Here is a 21,555-nt window from a genome sequence, read left to right on the forward strand (position 1 = left end):
TTAATTCTGGAGCTTAAATTAAATAAAGAGACATGTAGTGTAGCTTTTGTTGAACATCCTGATCCTGCAACTCTTTTTACCCATAATCCAGAATCTGGCATTTCCATTGCCATAGCCAGATTCAACTGCAATTTGATGTTTCATCTTTTAAAGGGGCCATTTATTAATTTGAAATTGTTGTTAAGAATGCTAAAGCCTAACAGTGGGGTCTATTTCCAGATTTAACAGCCAGTTTCATGCAGGGCTTTTGGATGTAAGGCAAAGGTAACTTTGATGTAATCAGTTTAAATCCTGATTTAATCCTAAGTGTTTTGTCTTTGAAAAGAGGTGCTATGAGCTGAGCCTGGTAGCAGAACCAAGATTCCTGTAAAGAATTTTAATTAACTAGCTTGAAATCTAGACATAACCAATGATCCTGATGGTGTTGTTTGAGGAAATATGACCATCCAGCTGCAGAACACAGACCTCACCCAACAATAGCAGGGAGAAGTGGTCTTCGGGACAAGGTTTGCGCCATGTTGGAATGTGAGAAACCCTTCCTTGTGCAAGAGTTCCTGGACATGAAATGCACATCCTGCCTGCTGAAATCCCCACATAAAACACCCTAGGCACAAGAGGAAGAAAGCTGCCCATTTGAGTTTGTAAACTCTTGGCAGGGAGGAGTTAGTACTGAATCTGCAGTAAGAGTTCCAGCATTATTTGTCCCCCACAGTCAGCGCATTTTGCCAGAGTATCAGGTTTCTGTGTCTGGAACAGTAATGCCATTCATTTAAAAGACTGCAGCTGGAAATCACTGTAGACACTCAGTTTTGTAGTAAAATACTGTGAAGCCCCATCCACACCTTTGCATTTTAGGGTACATTAATACTTCTGTAGCTAAAAGTGACCCTTGCAAAACTAGGGTTTCCTGATAGTTCCCCTTATGGACAGAGGGGTTTTCCACATGGAGCGGCAGAGGACAAATGGAGCTGCACCAGCTCTTTAAAAGGGTGTTCAGCTGCAGAGGTTTGCAGGCAGCCAGAGCAGCAGCATGGGCAGCAGGAAAAATACACCATTAAAATACAGGAATTGTGAAATGGTGGGGGTTCTATTCAGCTTCACTGTGCAATCTTATTGAGACCTTTCGGCAGAATATTCTATTTGGGGTTGGTTTATTTTTTCTTTCAAGGAAAATTTTGAAGTAAAATATTGGCTTTATCTTTTCAATGCAATTTTGGGGATTTTAAAAACTGTCAGCGTATTTCAGCATCTTCAATAGGAGAAATGAGGTACTATGGTTTAAAACAATAAAGGGATATTCATGACACCAAACTGCAGACTCATAATTTAACCAGTTAAATAGGGTCTTTTTATTTGGATCCTGAGAGAAGTACCTGTTTTTCAGATGCTCTCTGAAGATAATACAGACTTGAGAAGCTGAGGTACTTTGATCAGTTTTTTGAGTTCCTTAAGAAAAAGATGAGTGTGCTTAGGCATACAGATAATCTGAAATCTTGGGGAAGGTGCAATTAAAAGCGGGAGGAGAAAATATTGCTTGTCAGAAGCTTTTGTTGTATTTTTACATAAGAAAAACATTTAGTTCTTATGCAAATCAAGGAAGAGTAATTTAGAGTATTCAGGGGTGTAAGGCAAAATAAAGCTTATATTCTTACCCTCAGATAAATGTAGAGATTTCAAGGGTACTGCTTGTGTGGACTTTTCTCTTCCTCAATCAAATGGAAATCTGAACAAAAGTATATCAAAAACCTACATACACATGAACAACTTATATATTAAAGCATGTACTAAGGAATGACTTTGAATTTAAGTATTTTAACAGGAGATAAAAGTGTTCTCATTTTTACCTCACTTAATTTACAAAAGGGGCATATGCAACCCAGATAAGCTGATCTTTTCACTGCACTACTTATCTTCATCCATGGCAAAGGAAAAAAACCCAAAACCTACAGAAATAATTTTGAACATGTGACATCAACCTGTGAAAGTCCAGAATTTCATAATAATTTCGGGAAGATTTCAAAATCTCAGCTTTGGCTTTGTCATTTAGGGAGAAGTAGAGTCCTCCATTTAATCCAGATATGTAGAAATGTGAAGAAATTAAATATTCTGACAATCTCTGATGGGAATAGTGATTAAAATTGGTGAACTATCTTATACCATAGTCCTGGTGAATAAGACTAAGATTTTTATGTCATTAAAGGAAAACTGCTTTAAAAGTAAATGAACTATTTATCAGTATATAAAGAATAGACTTTAACTATATCCTGAATCTTAGTCTTCTGTCCAAAATAAACATAATTTTTCTGACCAATATAAAAAAATAGCTTCAAAGGATTCCTACCTATTACAGATAATTTTTATTGATTGCATTACTAAATATTTACTTATTTATTTATGATTACAGATAAGTTTAGTTTTACTTATTACAGATAATTTTAAGTTGCCATGTAAAAGTGTAATTGCAAGTTAGAAAAAGTGCAATTGTGTCAGTGCTCAGAGCACAGATGACATTTTTTAAGAGTTTCCAAGTGAATGAAAATTCTTATTTTTTAATAGAAGTTTTCGGGTAGCTTTGTATGCCTAAAGCTTCAGACACAACCATATTGTAATGGATATACACTCCCAAAAAGTGCCATTGCAAACTTTAGTTAGGTGGTTTTTAAGTGTTCCATGTTTAAGTTCCAATTCTGTTCTTATTTTTCAGTAAGACCAATACAAAATGTTTACTGAACTTGAATAAAACAAAAGAAGCCTTTGGCACTGGGTAGTGCATTTAGATAATGGTAACAGTTTAAATTATCTGCATCTCATGTTTTTAATCATTGAAGAATGTGGCTTATCCTGTCTGGCAACAGACTAGGAGGAAGTTAACATAGTGGGGTAATTTTGTGGAGTGTCTGAGCCTCATTTCCACAATACTAAAACTGCTTGGAAAGGGGATGCAAACTTCCCCACCTTCATCCATGAACAGCTGTTCCTTTTCATCTCTAGCAATACGTGCCACACTTTGTGCTAAAATTCCATTTCTAAGGGAACTGTGGCAGGTAGCAGAGCTAACCCAAGCATGCACTGCTGGGCACACCGGTTCCAGTGATCTCAGTCCTCCCTTTTCTGCTTGTGCTGCACCAGTTTGGTGGGATGAACAGACAGAAGCAGGCACAGCTTGGGCTCCTTGTCAATGCAGAGCAGATACATAGGGAAAAAGTGTGACTTAGAACTTTTCATAGTATACTTAAGAAATTGTGTTCTTGTGCCACATATCATAGGATTGTTTTCCCAGTAGTATACAAGCTGTAGAGAGTGACGAAGATAGTGAAGAATGTAATGAACCTTAGGTCTTAAATCTGCTTTTAATTCAGTGACAAGATTTGCACTCCATGACAGTCTGAATGCTAATTTGTGTGATTGAAGTTGGAAGAAATAGAAAAAAATTCTTTGATTTTTCTGAACTGAGATTACCAGAATCTTTCGTTTGCTCTTGACACACATTGTGCAACTGTTTTTATTGTGTTCACAAATGCAAACAGGAGTAGGGAGGGGGAAGGTAAGGATGTGGGGAATAGGAGAGATAGGAACGTATAAAAGGAAATTGCATGTGCCCGTCCTGTGTTTTTATTTCATGTTTTTCACAAGGTCCATGAATGCAGAATGAAGCTATTTCTCCTAAGCTGCTTGCTGATTTCTTGCTGTTTCCAAGCTGGGGCTGTGAACTGGGAATACTATATTGGCATTACAGAGACAGCCTGGAACTATGCACCTGGCAATGCCAATGCCATCTCTGGGCAGCTTTTTGCAGAAGAAGAGTAAGTAAAGCAGTGTCACTGGTTGAGTTTTATTTTACAACATCATTTGGCTTAAACACCAGGGCTGTACTGAAATCTTGGTAAAGGCAGTGAAATGAGTCTTGCTGGCGTCAGTAGATTTTCTGTCAGACCTATAAGGGAATTTTGATTTATTTCCTGGCTTGCTTGAGAACTGCATACCAATGTTCTGCAAAGCATTGGAATATGCAGTAGAGCCTGAATCTGTTGTAATGAAATATTTACTAACTAGAGACTAGAATAAGACCCTGAATGTCTAACGGTGTTTAATTTTGAATGTCTAAGGTACTAGTGCTGAGGAGATGATTTTTGTTTTTAAATGCAGAATCTTGACAAATTAAAAACTTTCCTACCGAGCACAGGTTTCCTTTTTAGTCATTCATTGTTGGCAGGGATGGTTTTCACTGGTGCAAAAGCATAGCTACACACAGCTACACCACCCACAGTGGAGGAGCTGGGTTGCTTGTTACAAGGCAAAGAGTGTCCTGTGCAGATTGAGAGCAGTAAGTAGACTGAAGATATGTAGGCTAAGGAGGAGGGAAGCACCATGGTTGTCTGAATAATCAATAAAGAAAACCTAGATAAAAAGGCATCATAAAAATATTTGAGACAGGAAAAGTGTTCCTTTCTTCTCTTTTTTCACTGCCTTTAAAATTAAATACGACTATATCAAAGCAAAAACAATGTTGAGAGAAACCAGAAATTAGAAGAATCTCAAAAATGCAGATCTCATTTAGCGTGTCTCCCTGGATGAGGGATTACAAGATTTCCTGTGGTTTGTTTTCTTTGGTGAGAGCCTCATCCATAATCTGCCACTTGATTAGGTGAGAGATGAAGCAGTCAGCTTTTTATTTTTCCCACTCACAAACTTTGTGAGATGTAAGACACTGCCAGGGATTCAGCAGGCTAGCTGAAGGTGGAAACGGCATCTTGTCTGAGAATTGCACAGCTGTGTTGTAATACAACAAAGCACAGCTGTTCACTGTTTCACTTTCGTTGCTTTTCTCTGGTCTGTGGTGACCTGCTGCATGTTACATTCATTTCAGGTTTTCTGCAGTTGTATGCCTGCAGTGGAGCTGGTCCCTTGTATTGTACTTTTCAGTTTCAGCTTCTCTGATTCCCCTTCTCCACCTGGATGCTTTATGAGGCTGGGCTTGTGTGGAGAATGATGTTTGTAGGGGCAGAGAAAAGCACAGTGCAGAAGGAATACTCTACAACTAAATGGTAGCTGTTTAAAACAGTCCAAGAAGAAGCATACCATATATGTTCGTTTTAGGTTGCAGCGCAAAGGCCTCGTGCACTCAGAATTATAGTAACTGAGCCTTTGCTCCCCAAGTGGAGCTCTGGACTGGCATTTTAACTACACTTCAGACCTGTGCTTGCCAAGGTACCTACAATTCCTTCCCCATATGCTCAAACAATACTCCACCTCGTAGAAAATCCTTTGCATTTTTGGGCAGTATTAACTTATTTCACCACAAGGCTTGCATGCAGTTGTGCACAGCGCTGCAGAGGCCTGGTTTTTATTTGAGACTATTAATTGAAATCCACATTACAGATGCATACGTGTATTTTCTTTACAGGCAGGCTGAAGTCTTTCTCAAAAGAGGACCACACAGGATAGGAAGCACTTACAAGAAGGCTATCTACATTCAATATACCAATCATTTATATGATGTGATAGTCGACAAACCTTCCTGGCTCGGTTTTTTAGGTCCTATAATTAAGGGAGAAGTTGGAGATTCCATTACTATTCACTTGAAAAACTTCGCTTCCAGAAACTACACACTGCATCCACATGGTGTAAGATACACAAAAGAAAATGAAGGTAAGCTTGATTCCATTCTGTGCCAAAATTTATCAAAGGTTAATCATCCCTCTGAGTGTAATTGGTATTCTCCCATCAGAGAGAAGACTGGTCAGGTAAAAGGAGATTTAAATTAGGACATGAATAATTTAAAATAGAAGTTAAGTTTGACACTTTTTCAAGAGTGAAATATAAAACCAAAATTTGAATTTGTGAAGGCAATTTTAGATCAAAATTTTACCTGAAATAAGAGTATTTGTGTTTCAATCAAAATAAGGGTATAAAGGTATATAAGAAATTCAGGTATGGAGGAAATATAAAAATTTAATGCTGTAACGAAGATATTGTTAACAATCATAATGTACTGTTCCCATTTCTTAACACTAAATCTGTGCATATGCTATATAAGACACACAAGAGTTCTTAAAATGGAGAAACAGATACTTCTTAGTGACTAGTTTTCATTACAACTAGTATGTGTCTTGATAGAGACACACTCTGTGGGGTCAGAACAGTGTATTATGTAGCAGTACATACACTTTTCAGAAGTTTCTTCTGTTGCTATCATTCCAGGAACACTTATATTCCTTCAGGGCATATGCAATTTTTTAGAACAGTTTCCAAGATGAATATTTAAGAAATATTTTACAAATATTTGAATTGTTACATTTTTACAAGAAATACATAGTCCCCTCCAAATAAACTAAGGACTAAATTTAATGGGTCATAAATTGAAGTACTCCTATGGACTTCAAAGGCAAATGAAAAGATTCCTAAAGAGAAAGAAAACATCTACTCATCCAATTAAAAAGCTGTAGGTTTTTAACCTGTATTCAGATGTTCAGTCCATTTTACTGCAGCATGTAGCACACTTCAGCATGGCAGGTGGCATCCTGACACCCTGTTGTGAATGTGTTGTGCTAATGGTGGCTGTGTGGAATTCCTCAGGTGCTTTTTATCCTGACACCACCAAAGATTTGCAAAAGCAAGATGATGCTGTGGAGCCTGGAGGCCAGTACACTTACACATGGGATGTGACAGAAGATCAAGGTCCAGCTGAAGCAGATGCAGACTGCATAACCAGGGCTTACCACTCCCACATAGATGCTCCAAGAGATGTTGCCTCAGGTCTTGTTGGGCCTTTAATAATTTGCAGGAAAGGTAAACCATAAATAAATAAATGAGTAAATAAATACATATGCAAGGTCATTGATAATTATCATTGCTAAATATCAGTGAAATAACTTCCTGCAAGAGGAGAAGATTATAATTGATTTTGAAATAACAGCTTTTGGTCTTCTCAATCAGCTGTCTTCAATAGAGTAGGAAGTAGTTTGATTTTGTGTATGAGAGTGAATATAATTTACAGAATACTTTGTTCACAAATCCATATGAGATGTGCTATGCTAGCAATGTGCAAGAAATTGTAAATTCTGATATAAAGAAGATAATAACATGTAATATTTATTCTCAGTACTTTTAAAGAACAATTCAAAAGATATTTTTGTTTCCTGCGTCTGTAAATTTATGTATACAGTAATGCTCAAGAAAAGTGTCAAAACGTGACGTAAACAGGGTCCAGCCCTACTGAAACTAGAGTTAAAGCTGACAAAAAAAAATATATCAGTTACCAAAGATTTTGAATATACCTCTTTATTTTTCAGGTACAGAAGTTAAGAGGGACAGTGATCAACAATTTGATGCTGAATTTATCCTTATGTTTTCTGTGGTGGATGAAAATCTCAGTTGGTATCTAGAGGACAATATCAGAACCTACTGTTCTGAGCCTTTCAAAGTGGACAAAGATGATGAGGACTTCCAGGAAAGCAATAAAATGCACTGTGAGAGAACATTATATTAATATTGCTTGACACTGATAGAGTGAAATAAGATTTTTCTGTCTTGTCTCTTTTAAAGATGAGTTGTAGATTTTTTTTAAACCAGGGATTTTTCTTAGAGGATTAAGACAGATTATTTTAAATAAAAATTAAAAAATTAAAAAGCAATGGCAAGTATTGTACAATTAAACCTTTGGAGTTGCGATATAAAATTCTTAGGGGCCAAGAAGCTCTTTGCTAGTGTAATTTTCCCAGGCACTCTAACAAAGTTGTGCTACTTTGTTCTGTTTCTTAGTCCTGAGCTCTGTATTATAATTTCACAGTTTAGAAAAACAGTTTTTACTGTTAGTGTAAACAAATAAGATACCTCTTACTCTGGCATGTATTCCAGAATCATATCTATGTGTACCTATCTAGGAAGCATGTATCTGATACTAGCAGTGGTTTTCAAAGATGTGGAGCTTTCTTTTGAAGCTCTTTCTATTTTGAAGAATAGAGCAATGGTTGTATGATACCTGTATTTGAAAAAAAAAAAATCCTGAGGTCTGTGAATAACAACAATAAACAACATTTATTTTAGCTATCAATGGGTACATGTATGGATACCTCCCAAACCTCACAATGTGTGTGGAAGATAAGATAAAATGGCATCTCTTTGGCATGGGTAATGAAGCTGATATACATTCAGCCTACTTTCATGGGCAGACCTTAATAGAAAGGCATCATCGAGTTGACACCATCAGCCTCTTCCCAGCCACATTCATGGATGCTGTCATGGTACCAAGGAGCCCTGGGGAATGGCTGCTCAGCTGCCAAGTGAATGACCATATTGAAGGTACAGTGCAAGTTTCAGTGATCAGATTTTTTTAGCTTGAGCTATGAGTTTACTGAGTTACTTTTGCAGGACTCTTGACCTTGTGATATGCCAGGCAATATTCTCCTCTAAGTAACAAAACTCCCAGAGCAATTGAAATGCCTGCAAGTGCATTAGATGGGTTTGAGCCTGTAGCTGTGGGAATCAAGCTGGCAGCAATTAGCACAGCTGCATTTTTGCAAGCCTCACCTTTGGGCAAAAAACCAGCATGACGTTTGCCTCCTGCTGGAGATAACTAACCACAATTTTCTCTTTATCAACAAAAAAATTTGGGCTCATTTCATGATTGACAAGGGGCACAGGATAGGCAGGCTAATTTGCCTGCTGACAAACACATGTTCTAGAAAGTGCCTTCTTGAATAAGCAGAGATGTTCTTTTCTCTTCCCTGTATTATCCTTTATTTTCAGTTTTAATAGCCATATGGAATACTTAGAAGCTAATTCCATGCTTTTGAATGGTCTATATTCCTGTAAGTGAGAGAAGTAATTTGTCACAGAAGTGGGGAAGAACACAGAACTGAAAATCATTCTCCAAGATTTGAAAACTTCAAAATAAAAAGGAGCATGTAACGAACAGATTCAACTACATGGAGGTTCCAAGCTTTATCAGATCAAGCATCATCCTGATATGGCTGAAGCATCCTGGCCAAGACTGAAATCCTACAAATTGGCCTGATTTATAACTGTAAAAGTGCTCTCTTCACTATATTATGTGTATCTCCAGCAAGCAGATTTGCTAACTGCTTCCCTTAGGATGCAGACTTGGGAGTTCCACAAGTAAGCTGTTAATTACATTTAGATGGAGGATGGTCAGCCTAGTAACATCTGACCTTGGCTGAATTGTTCACTAACAGCACTGTGTCTACTCTACCCTAATCTTCTCTGCCATGCCAGTGGCAGCTTTACAAACAGAATGCCCTTTACCACACCTGTCTGCCTGCTGTAGATACCATGGCTGTGTTTCTATATCCTAGCTCAGCTGGCATGTCTTCTTTTATAGCATTCATCTTTCTCTTTGTGATTTGCGTATCCATCAATGGCGTGGGAATTGTCCAGGGAACAAAAGAGCTGATGGACACAGGGAAAGAGAAAACAAAATACAGTTCCTTCTCTCTAGGTTTTTCTACCTCTTTTTTTCCCAGGTGGTATGCAGGCCCTTTTTAAAGTAGAAGATTGTAAGAAATCCACACCAAGTCACAATGAGAGTACAAAGATAAGACAGTACTTCATTGCTGCTGAAGAGATCATCTGGAATTATGGCCCATCTGCAGTGAACCATTTTACAGGACAAGAATTAATCGTTGACAGGTAAATGCCTCTAATTAAAGAATTTTGATTTTCCAAGCAGAATTGATTTAAGCATACTAAATAAGGGAAGCCATATAGTAGAACTGACTTTTAAGCAGAATTGCTCATTGTCCTCACCTGTACTTAAGTATTAATGCTAGAATAAATTTCAGACCAAATTAGGTAATTTGTTTTCCTTGTAATGTTACCTTAAATTTTGCTCCTATGTTAGTCATTTCACTGGGATTATAATTAATTAATCTGTCCTATGTAGGCTGTGACTCCTGATTATTCAAGATGGTTGATTATTCTGAGTTAGGGAACAAAGTAGGAGTTCATGACCATTGGCTTAGATGATGAAACTCAAGCTAACTGTAGCTCATCCAGGAAACAGCTCGCATGAGATAGCTTTGCCCTTTGCACTGTGTTTACATAATTAAGACCTGGAAAAATTCACTGAATACAGTGATTCCTCAAGTTTTTAATCTGTGAGTTAAAGCCTACTTACTTCTTCCACAAGCAACCAGGCACAGTTCATTATTTGAACGGCGCTTGGAAAACACTCAAAGGTCCTTTCTTAAAGGGTGGAAGTGCAGAGTGAATCTTCTCACTTTGTATATAGATGTTACATATACTTGGTGTTCGTATCCCCTCCTGTTGAATTTTTGTAACTTCTAATTAAAAGAAGAGTAAACTGAAGACTATGAAATGTTGACTAGAAAACATTGTTGATGAGTCTCTAAGCATACTGGCTTTGTAAGGGTATCACAGTTGCTTTTTCTTAATGAGAAGTTAGTGAAGGAGAATGTATTCCTGCACATCTTCTACAGGAATGTAAGTGCATATAAGTGCATGACCATACCACTGAAAAGAAACCCAAAAGACAAACTCAGCATTGTCATACCTCAGAAAACACGTCTGAGGTCCGATGGCCTTTATACACTTGAGCATTTTGACTTGAAGTGTTTGCATCTATTTCAATTTCTTTTACACAGTGAATCTCACATCTTCTTTGAACAAAGTGAGACAAGAATTGGTGGCTCCTACAAAAAAGCAATTTACAAAGAATACACAGATGGTTCTTTCACTGAACATAAAAAAAGGCTTGCAGAGGAAGCACATCTTGGACTCCTAGGTAAGAGAGCCTAAAATTTTTTCATGTCAAATATTTATGAGTAAACAGTCACTTCCACTAGTTAGTGAGCAGTGCCCCCACCTCCAAGGAGAAGTCTTTAGCTCTCCCTGCCTCCAGCAGTCGCTAGTGCCTGTGGTTTCCCCCAAGTGTAAAGAAGCTCTTGAATGCAACACTGTCATGGTACCCAGCTTCCCTGTTGGAGCATGCCATGGTCTCTGAAGTTCAGGCTCTTAATTACAAGACCAGGCTAGGCAGATCTAATCCTATTGATAACCTTGCTGTTCCTGGCATGGATTGTCTGTAATCCTAATGTCTGTAAATCCCTTTCCAAAGGGAGGAACTGTCCTGAAAGTCCAGTGACTGGGCCTCATGAGAATTGGGATTGGCTGCTGATGGGCTGCGATTCCATGCGCCAGGGACCTGGTCTGTGGCCACAGAGGCCCAGGGGCATTCCTCGTGCAAGGGAAAAAGCAGCCAGCCACTGAATACCATAAGTTCGTGGTGACCCATACACCATTTGATTGAAATATCCTGTAATTAGACCGTGTACACCTTTCCAGGACCTGTGATCAGGGCTGAAGTGGGTGAGCGCATCATGGTGACCTTCCGGAACAATGCCAGCCGCCCGTTCAGCATCCAGCCCCACGGTGTGAGTTACCGCAGGAGTGAGGCAGGGGCACACTATGGCAGTGTCCCCACAGGTGAGACACGGATGGGGTGCTGCAGCATCTGAGCACTCACTGCCTTACCTGCCTATGTGTTAAAGGTGAGAAAAGAAAGAATATGCGCTTAGCATAATTCCCAATGCTGATTTCCCTAATAGGTACCAAATCTCCAGCCTCTCATGTGAGTCCCGGCACCACATTTACGTATGAATGGGATGTGCCAGAAGATGTGGGTCCCACAGAGCAAGACCCAGACTGTTTAACCTGGCTTTATTACTCAGCTGTGGATTCAGTCAGAGACACCAGTTCTGGCCTTGTTGGTCCTCTCCTAGTGTGCAGGAAAGGAGCTCTGCTTTCTACTGGGAAACAGGTCAGTCAAAGAAGAAAAAAGGAAACATTTGCATCGTCACAGGTGAATCTGCTTTCTCCTTCCAGACTGTACCACCTCCTCTCCACATCACAGTTTCACTCATGTTGTAAGGGGGATAAACAACATGAAGAAAGTGGGGTTGATTTTCAATCTGGCTCCAGATAGGCAGCTAGTGCTATGTGAAAACACCATTCCCATGAGCAGCTGCTTTCTCAGCTATGATGAGAATCTCTAGGAATATGTAGAGATTTTAAAGACCAAATACAAACTCACTTTCGGAGGTGGTCCCTGCTGGTAGAAAGAGCATTAGCAGTACTTAGTTTCCAGATACAGCAATTACAGAGCTCTGAGATTATCAGAATGAAGTATCAATGTTTACTCTAACAAAATTTACTCTATTTTGTGACTTGTACTCATAAATTATTATGAACATAGGATTTTTCCCCCTGATATTTTCTGTTCACTAATTTCTATTTTCCCTTCTACTATCTCTTCTCAACAGAAAAATGTGAACCTGGAGTTTTTTCTACTTGCCACAGTATTTGATGAGAATCTGAGCTGGTATTTGGATGATAATATTTTGACGTTTACCCTAAGTCCTGACAAAATTGACAAAGGTGATGAAGACTTCCAAGAGTCTAACAAAATGCACTGTAAGAAAAATATTAGTTAGACAAATATTAATTTCTGCAATAAGGTTTTTACTTTTATGGTTTGATGTTTAAGGCAGGAAATCTGTGTAATGAAGAGACACTTCACTCCTTTACAATAGAAAAAAAACCCCAAAACATTTCAGTGCAATTCAGTTTCAACTAAATGTGGTACTTCAAAGTATAATTCCAGCTGTTCAATGTCTTTCATGGCAGTTGAGAATTCATCATGGTTATGTACCACTTCGAGCAAATAGAAGGAGGAATTAGATCTTTAGCCTGTGTGCAACCACTATGAGTGCAACCAGGCAGCAAGACAAAACTGACCTCTGCTTTGCAGATGATGTAGCTGAAAGGTCTTTCACAGAGTTACAGAGAAGTTGAGGTTGGACAGGACCTCTGGAGATCACCTGCTCCAACCCCCTGCTCAAGTAGGGCCACCCAGAGCCACTTGCCCAAGACCATGTCCTGATGACTTCCAAATACCTTCGAAGATGGAGACTCCACCATCTCTCTGGGCAGCCTCTGCCAGTGCTTAGTCAGCCTCACAGTAACCTGTTTGTTTCCTGATGTTTGGAGGGAACCTCCTGTGTCAGCTGGTGTCTGTTAGCATCAGTTGGGCTTCTGTCCCTGTCACTGGGTACCACTGGGAACAGCGTGGCTCCATCCTCTAGGCACTCTCCCTTGAAGGTATTTGTACAGGTGGCTGAGATCCCCTAAGTTGCCTCTTCTTCTGGCTGAAGGGTCATCACAGCTTCCTCAGCCTTTCCCTGTAAGAATGCTTTCTTGTCCCTTCATCATCCTCGTGGCTCTTTGTTGCCCTCTCTCCAGTGTGTTCATGTCTTCTGTACTGGGTCGCCCAGGATTCAGCACAGCCCTGCTGGTGTGGCCTCAGCAGTGCTGAGCAGAGGGCAGGGATCCCCCTCCCTCGACCTGCTGGCTGGACTTTGCCTCAGAATGGCTCTTTGCTTCTTTAATAAAGCAGAACTGAGTTTCACACTGATTGTGTTTTAGTACTGCAGAAATGTTTTTCAAGTTTCATGTGAAAAAGACATTTTTACCCTCAGGCCCTAGCCCTGCCAGTAAGTCCTAATCTTTAAGAATATTTGTTTGTGCATTTTGAAAAATTTTCCCTTCAGGGCCATTCCTGTTTACAGACACTTGGCACCGAGCATTCAGTGGTACCCGAGAAGCCCAGGGTTTGAAAGTTTTGCAAATGACTATCTAGAAAGGGTTAGTAACTCAAACTAAAAAACCCCTCCAATTGCTTCTGCTGTGTGGCTGGAAGGTATTGCAGGGTATAAAACAGCATCCTTTATATATATGCATTCTGTATATGTGACAAGTAGAAAACAGGGAAATTTCCAGCTGGCCAAGGCAGCAGTATGTGCTGAAGACATTGAAAAGGAAAACAGAAATTATTTTTAAACACTGGAGTTTAAAAGTTGTTTTGCTTGAATTGATTCTTTAGTTTTGTTGATGTGATAAACTATTTTATTATTGGTATTTCTCTCAGTCTAAGTCATGACATTACATCTGAAGTGTTTATTAATTTATCTCTATTGCAGAATTAAGTAATATATTAATTAAGGTGGGTTTTGCTTTCTCAAATCTTCTATAGCCATTAATGGTTATATGTATGGAAATCAGCCTGGTCTTGAGATGTGTAAAGGAAGTGTTGTTTCCTGGCATTTGATGGGCTTGGGTTCAGAAGTTGATGTCCATGGGATCTACTTCTCAGAAAACACTTTTGTGTCAAAAGGAACAAGAAGGGATACAGCAAATCTGTTTCCACATACAGTTCTTACAGCTATTATGAAGCCTGATTCTGAAGGTAAATGTCTTATTTAAAAATCCTTTTACTAATGCAGAAGCTGTTACCTATGAATGTTTTGTGCAAGAGACAACCTTTAAGTAATTGGTATATTGATCCTGGTGCTAAAACTGAGTACAGCTCTGTTTGAAGGGCAGTAAACTTTAAGGACATATGTTCTTAATGCTAAAGCCTTGATTTTTCTAGGTCCTCTGTATGCTGAATTTTATTATTACAAGTAGCCATACTGCATGAAGATTTTTGATTTATATGAGCAATAACCTGTGCCTCAGTCTCCTCAAGTCTTTGTTTCTTACATGACCACTAGGAGTTTTTGAAGTGTCCTGCCTGACAACAGACCACTACACTGGGGGCATGAAACAGAACTACAAAGTGAAAAAATGCCATTGGTGGAATGTAGATTTATCTATGTATTTGCATGAAAAGATTTACTACATTGCTGCCGTGGAAGTTGAATGGGACTATTCTCCTAACAGGACATGGGAATTTGAGCAACATCAATACCATGAGGAAAGGTACTTTGGAATACTCACAGGGGGAAAAAGGCAAAAAAAGCAAAGGACCAACTCACTTCTCCGAACCTTTTCCTCTTCCGAATGTTTCTAGACACACTTTCGTTTCACAGGTTTTTTGGGCTCACTTGAATTTGTCCTTTCCCAGTAGTGCTGCCATGTAACTGAGCCAGACAGCACAGACCAGCTCAGTGTTTGAGGAACAGTACAGCACAGACCTCCTGTAGGACACGTATAAATTTTAATGGATCCTGGATAGTGCATGCACATTTATTATCTACTGATGTTGGTAGTCCTTGGCTTAAAATGTTGTCATCTTATCTATGATGACTGTGTCCTGATAAACAAGGTCTTTGTCTCATGTTTATTTTTAGTCTGAGTAAGGTACTTTTTGACCCCTCTAAATTTCATGAGCTTACACAAGATACAACCATGACTGAATCCACTCACTATGAAGCTTGTTGTCTCAGTGTTTTATTTCCAGTATTTTAATCTCAATGAGAGAGAAATGATTGGATCAAATAATGCATGCCAATTAGCAGAAAAGGATCAAGAAGAATGATTAATTTCTTTGTTTCACCTGAATAACTTGAGCAGCAGATTATAACTATATTTTGTTATTAACTTAATTGCATTTTCTTCTTTTTCCTCAGTTTGATAGTACATTTCCTTGCCCTGTATACCAGTGGACTCTGACATAATCCTAAGCACAAGTAATACAGACTATGTTCTTACTAGATTTTCCCCCTCCCATTGTGTCCAGCCCCCATGATCTCAGCAGAAAATCCTTCCCATTTTATGTCAGCAAGGCACTTACGCTTTACAAGTTTTAGGTTTCATTTCAGATGTACACAAGTCACCAAAGGCTGTATTTTTCCATATGCAAGTTACTCTGTTTCCTGTTGCAATTTGAAGCATTTGCCAGGCCAAGCACTCAGCATATTTTCAAGTACCACAGAGACTTGCTCTATCTATAGTGGGGTTTTTAAGCTTCTAAAGGTTAACCCTAACCCAGCTAAACAAGAATGTTTTAATGTTCAATATACTAGCGGTTTATGAGATTACTCTTTCACTGAACTGGATTGTTGCTTGATAGTTAATTGACATACCTGCAAAAGATGTTCTAAAATGCATAAAGGAATACATTTCTTTCTTCTTTTGGCAGCCCTGGCAACCCATTTTTAAATAAAGATGACAAATTCATTGGCTCAAAGTACAAAAAGGTAGTATATCGTGAGTACACCGATCAGACATTCAGTACTCTCAAAAACAGAGCAAAGGAGCAGCAGCACCTGGAAATTCAAGGTAAAGTCATCGTGTTCAGTTTTGAAAACACAAAAAATGTAGTGACACAGATCAAAAGATACAATTTTGAATAATATTGAGTACAATTCTACCCACAAAAATTGCCTCAATATAAATGGAAAACCTACTTGGAATTGCTACCTTTATTGTGGTGCTTTCCCTGCAAGATAACACAGCTTGTTCTACAAGGGAAAAAAAACCCTTTTGGTTTGCTGCCTGATCAGAGATCAGTTTTTCCTAAGTTAGCATAAAACTGGGAAGCAACATCCAAACGGACTTCAGGTACGGAGTAGGTGCTGAGAAGTAGAGGCCTAATTTTAACATCTCAAGTTGGCATGTCATAGTGAACATTATACAGGTTTCAGCTGAATCATAAGCCAATGTTGTGAATTTGAACACAACAAGCTGGCTTTCTGTCTGCTCTGATGTTTTGTAAAACCAAGTTAATCTTTCTTTTCAATCCAACAGGGCCATTGCTTGTGTCAAATATTGGAGATAAAATCGTAATAGTTTTTAAGAACTTAGCATCAAGACCCTATTCTATCCATGCCCATGGAGTGAAAACAGACAGTTCTGTTGTTGCTGTAACTAACCCAGGTAACAAACCACCCTTCTTTATTTCCTGCAGGTAACATTAAGACTTCTGGTAAAATTTAACAAGCTCCCAGATAGCAGGAAAGATGTAACTGTTGTTTGTCTCGCCTCAAGTTCTTCAATTTTTGATGCTGATTATGACAAATATTCCTACAGTTCAAATGCCCTTGCTAATTATTGCTATGTATCATAATCCTTGACTGATCAGTAATTTTTTGACACAATGTGGCTACACCTTTCATGAAAGCCAACAGATTTGGCTCCATAGGGAAAGCACAGCTTATGGTATAACTTCTCAAGCTCCTCTATGATCTTTACAAAAGTTACAATTGACTTTATTAAGTATGGTGAACTGGACAGTGCAGACACATTCACACACACACACGAAAAAAAAACCAAATCACTGTTAAGAAGAATCAGGGATCTGCAGAAGGGGTCATCAGCTAACCAGTGCAGTAAATGGGAAGGGGAACTTCAACTACATAACCTGTAAATGGAGATAACATCTGCTTCAGGATGACCTCCTGTAGGTCAGCACACTGAAAACTTCAAAAATTAACTTGATACTTATTTAATTCAGGTGAAACAAAAATGTATGTCTGGAAAATCCCAGAGAGATCTAGTCCTGAGAAAGGAGATTCACACTGTATTCCATGGGCGTACCATTCAACAGTGGACATTGTTAAGGTATATTCTTGATATCAGTTTTGTTCATGTCTCCAACATAGATATAGCCGAAGGAGATAAGTTTGAAACTTTTTCTGCTTTCTCTACCAAGTTATTTCCCCTATTACCATACCTTTGAATTTAAATGTTTCTTCAAGGAAAATCGTACGAAAGTCAGGGAAGAAATTCAGTACTACACACATTCATTGTTTTGCTTCCTGGTTGTTCTGCTGTTGGTATAGATCATCTCACATTCCCTTCTTAAAGCTAACACTTTATAGCTTGCTTAATATCTAATCAGTCATTTGAAGGGAAACTAAAATGCAACTGTGAAACACAACTCTGTCATTTTTTACCAGGCATTAATTAGCTTAACATAGTATTTTTAACAGAGATGAATGTATTCTTGCCTTTGTCACAAATGAAGTGTCAAGAAGTTTATTTTAAATGGAAATCAAGCTCAAAATTCTAAAAATGGTTTGGAAAAAGAGCAATAAATTAATACGGAATAAATGTTTATTTGTATCGAGAGATGAAAATGAGGCAGTCTTCATTGAACTTGATTCCTGGGTAGCATATAAGAGTGAAGAAGTGACTTCATTTGACACTGGCTGCCCTTATTCCTAGATACTGACAGCTATGAAGATAGTAAAAGGATTCATGTATGCCATTAAAAGTACTTCTGCTTAGTTACATCTTGCAATTATGTGGGTTTTCATTTTTCATTTCAGGACACTTACAGTGGATTAATAGGCACACTTGTTGTGTGTCATAAACATTACCTGCCATCATTTCACACTAAAAAGAAAGTTCAATTTGCTCTTCTCTTTATGGTTTTTGATGAAAATGAGTCTTGGTACTTGGACGAAAACATTAAAATGTATTCTACCAACCCACACCTTGTTGACAAAGAGGATGAGGAATTCCTTGAAAGTAATAAAATGCATGGTATGTTTCCCAATTTAGTTCATATAGCTCTGAAAATTCTATAAAACTCTGTATTTGAAATTACTGCATATTAATTCAACTTTCTCAGCCCCCTGAATTTCCAGTTCCACGACAGAATGCCTAAAAAATCTTACTCAAACTGTATGCAAACACTGCTAATGCCAGTGAGTGACTTTTTTTTTTTCACAAGTTAAAAAAACCCTTAACAACAACAAAACAACAACAACAACAACAACACACCCTAATATATTCCCATATAGAAGTTTTGAGTAGAGAAAGAATAAAAATGGAATTTGAAGTCCTGATTTAAGTCAGTAAACAACTGCTCTGGATATGCTGAAAAGACTATGTGCATCCTGAAAGTGTGTCTTTGTAAAGCTTACCCTTTTACACAGATCTACAAGAATTGCAGATCTTTTTTTAAAGATCTGCAATACCCACAGCTCTTTAAAAATGGCAATATTAGCAATGGTGTACAGCAAAGAAATTTTCTTAATTATGTCTTTCTTTCTAGCTTAATGTGGAATATAAACCATTCATTATGTACTGTCCAAAGCCATTACTTTTGTCTGGCACTGGCTTTCAAATCTTTCAATCTGTATCATATTAGAGATGAACAATACACAATACACAAAATCTTACTGGTTTTCTCTGTCTTTCCTTCTTTTTAGGCATTAATGGAAAGGTGTTTGGAAATTTGCATGGCCTGACTATGCATGTTGGAGATAATGTCAGCTGGTATTTGATGGGAATGGGCAATGAGATAGACATTCACACAGTACACTTCCATGGCCACAGCTTTGACTACAAGGTACCAGGTCTTTTTCTCTTGTTTCTTGCTGTGTTAAGAATGAGAGGTAAGTCAAATACCAAGGACTGTTATTTATGGTGAGAAGTTGCATTACAATATTAAGCAGGGCTAGTATGTTGACCACAAGGGTCTTATGCCTCAACATTTGATCAACATACAAGAGACAGAGAATATCTGCCAGTGGCATTTGCTCACTAGTAACCTCAGAAGTTACTTCAACAAGATAATTGTGAATTTTTCATGGCTGTGGTAAGAAAAAAGCTATAGTCTTCCTTTGTTTCCACTTAGTTGCTAGTTTTTTAAACTTTTGAGCATGAGGTGGATGTACAAAGTGATGCTGCAGTAGAAATGACACACAGAAAGTGTGTTTAACACAGTTTAACTGTTGCTTCATTTTGTCTCAAAGCAAACAGGGGTTTACCGGGCAGATGTCTTTGACCTGTTCCCTGGGACATCTCAAACTGTGGAAATGATCCCACAGAACCCTGGAACCTGGCTGTTACATTGTCATGTTACTGACCACATCCATGCAGGCATGGAAGTGACCTACACTGTGCTCCCGAAGGAAGGTAAGAGCCATCTAGCTTAGTAATGTTTGTTGTTTTAAGATGCACAATGGGGCTCATGGACAGGCCAGCATACTTAGAACCAGTTCAGACACCCAGCAATATTACATGTCTAGAAGCCAAGATGTTGCAGGCCCCCTGGTAATACTTCCCGCAGCACTGATCAGGAAAATGAAGTAGCTGAAGGACTGGATGGTAACTGACTATTACGTCACCTTACCATCATGAAATCTAAGTGACAGAATTTTTTATTTAAAAGTAATTCTTCATGAGATAGAGTATTTCTGTACCCAAGAAGTGCCAGTAGTGTCACACTTCATCTCAATCTTTGTTCAAAACAAGCACAGCTGAATTCATCATTCCTGTACAGCTGAAGTACTGGAAAACTAAAATAGTGTTTGCTTTCTCAAGGGCATGTTGTAGCTTTAGGGACACTGTTACCTTGCTCTAGCACTATTACAAGTGAACAATCATGAATGTTGAAGAATTTTGAAAGTTCTTGCTTCTAAAAACTTAATACAATTTTAAAACCAACATTTTCCACTACTCAAAAGACAGAGCATAACAGGTATCAACAGAAAAAGAACAGCAGAAATAATTCAAAATATGTGATGTCTGTATATATATGCAACTATATGATTTACATTTATAGCAATACTAAAAATATAGAATGCAATGTTAAACAGAAAATCTAATTCTATTTGATAAACCATTGGAATGTGAAACAACACCTAATTCTATTTTATAAACAGTAAAATTGATTTAGAGTATGTTATGCCAGACCTCCAGACAATAACAAGGCTAATTTAAAAGTACACAGAAAGACATGTAAAAACAGACTTTCAACTTTGACTAGCAGTATGTTGTTTTTTTTATTATTAGGCATCTAGATGGCATTAAAATGTACCCTTAAGTGCACTATTGTTCTTAAACCTAACTCACAATGTTCAGAAGGTACTCAGATCCTCTGTTAGTTTCGGACTCTGTTGGCCGCATGCACAGACAGTTCTTCTGATGAAATGTAACAAAAAGCTTTTTTTTTCCCCCTCCAGTCAAACAGTCTCTGCTCCCAAGATTATTCAATCTGTTCAACTGTAAAGGCATGACAGGCACTCAAGAATGATAAAAGAATTTTAACAGAGTGATCCTCCAAGGTCCACCTTCATTTCTTGGAAAATACTCTCTTCTAGACCACTCATCTCTACAGGTTTTGGAAGATTTCACATAGTGGCCATGGCTAAGAAAAGAACCACAGGCTAACACAGCTGAATGGATGTAACAGCTTATAAATATATGTTTCTATAAATAAAAACAGTATCTTGCAATATTCTAGGTGATGGCTAATGCATGTTATTTAGGAGCTGAAGAACATGGAAGAACCAATGAAATGTACTTTTTTTAAAGTTTGCAAATAACCCTGAATAATGGCAAAATTTGGGGTATTGGTCACCATACTGTCACATTTTACTAGATAGGTATGTCTGTAGTAACTGCTTAGAAAACAGGAATTTGGTTATTACTTTATCCATCGGTTCACTCTGAAAAGATACACAGTATTGTGTAATTGAGCAGTTAACAAAATAGTTCTATTATTTCTGTTGAATTACTTTACAATTTTATTCAGTAGTATCTTTCAAGAATGTGCATTTAAAATATTTGGTTTTCTGTTATGAAAATAATTCCAAGGCAAAATTAGGCTGAAATAAGCCTCATGAAAAGCAGACCATGAATGCCAAAATTTGGTGACTATGGTACTGAAGAGCTTTGCTCTGATGACTCTTAAGTAACTCCTGCAGTGGAACCATTTTGTTGTTGCAGCCCTTGGCAAAGGAAAAAGGAAGTGTTTCCTGAAGGATGTAAGCAGCAGTAATA

General features: G+C 38.1%; 1 protein-coding gene and 1 long non-coding RNA gene across 3 annotated transcripts; one reads left to right on the plus strand and one right to left on the minus strand.

Moving 5' to 3' along the window:
* Window positions 1-3,633: 3,633 nt before the first annotated feature.
* Window positions 3,634-21,010, plus strand: CP (ceruloplasmin). Of its 2 annotated transcripts, none has more exons than XM_023932695.2 (19): window positions 3,634-3,803; window positions 5,405-5,649; window positions 6,577-6,789; window positions 7,293-7,469; window positions 8,047-8,301; window positions 9,483-9,648; window positions 10,623-10,762; window positions 11,323-11,463; window positions 11,586-11,797; window positions 12,300-12,450; window positions 14,069-14,281; window positions 14,589-14,796; window positions 15,959-16,098; window positions 16,567-16,695; window positions 17,273-17,379; window positions 18,090-18,306; window positions 18,978-19,117; window positions 19,524-19,686; window positions 20,736-21,010. In XM_023932695.2, exons 1-19 carry the CDS (start codon window positions 3,649-3,651, stop codon window positions 20,804-20,806), a joined length of 3,243 nt encoding a protein of 1,080 aa, XP_023788463.2. In that variant the 5' UTR covers window positions 3,634-3,648; the 3' UTR covers window positions 20,807-21,010. The 2 variants fall into 2 exon arrangements, with proteins under 2 accessions (XP_023788463.2, XP_023788462.2); XM_023932694.2 differs by having other exon boundaries at window positions 12,300-12,414.
* LOC147651394 (uncharacterized) lies at window positions 5,935-10,670 on the minus strand. The gene is made up of 2 exons (XR_015274575.1): window positions 10,532-10,670; window positions 5,935-6,768 (listed from the first exon to the last, which is right to left on the minus strand). It is a non-coding gene; the product is annotated as an uncharacterized LOC147651394 (long non-coding RNA).
* Window positions 21,011-21,555: the final 545 nt, after the last annotated feature.

Source organism: Cyanistes caeruleus, chromosome 10 (genome assembly GCF_971803275.1).
Source record: "Cyanistes caeruleus chromosome 10, bCyaCae1.hap1.1, whole genome shotgun sequence".
NCBI classification, from domain to species: domain Eukaryota; kingdom Metazoa; phylum Chordata; class Aves; order Passeriformes; family Paridae; genus Cyanistes; species Cyanistes caeruleus.

What these genes read in the sequence shown, in the direction of transcription:
- CP (XM_023932695.2), top strand. Translation starts at nt 3,649, where the DNA reads ATGAAGCTATTTCTCCTAAGCTGCTTGCTGATTTCTTGCTGTTTCCAA. An exon ending in CAGCTTTTTGCAGAAGAAGA is followed by an intron (nt 3,804 to 5,404) that starts GTAAGTAAAGCA and finishes TTTTCTTTACAG; the next exon opens with GCAGGCTGAAGTCTTTCTCA. An exon ending in AGAGTCTAACAAAATGCACT is followed by an intron (nt 12,451 to 14,068) that starts GTAAGAAAAATA and finishes AATCTTCTATAG; the next exon opens with CCATTAATGGTTATATGTAT.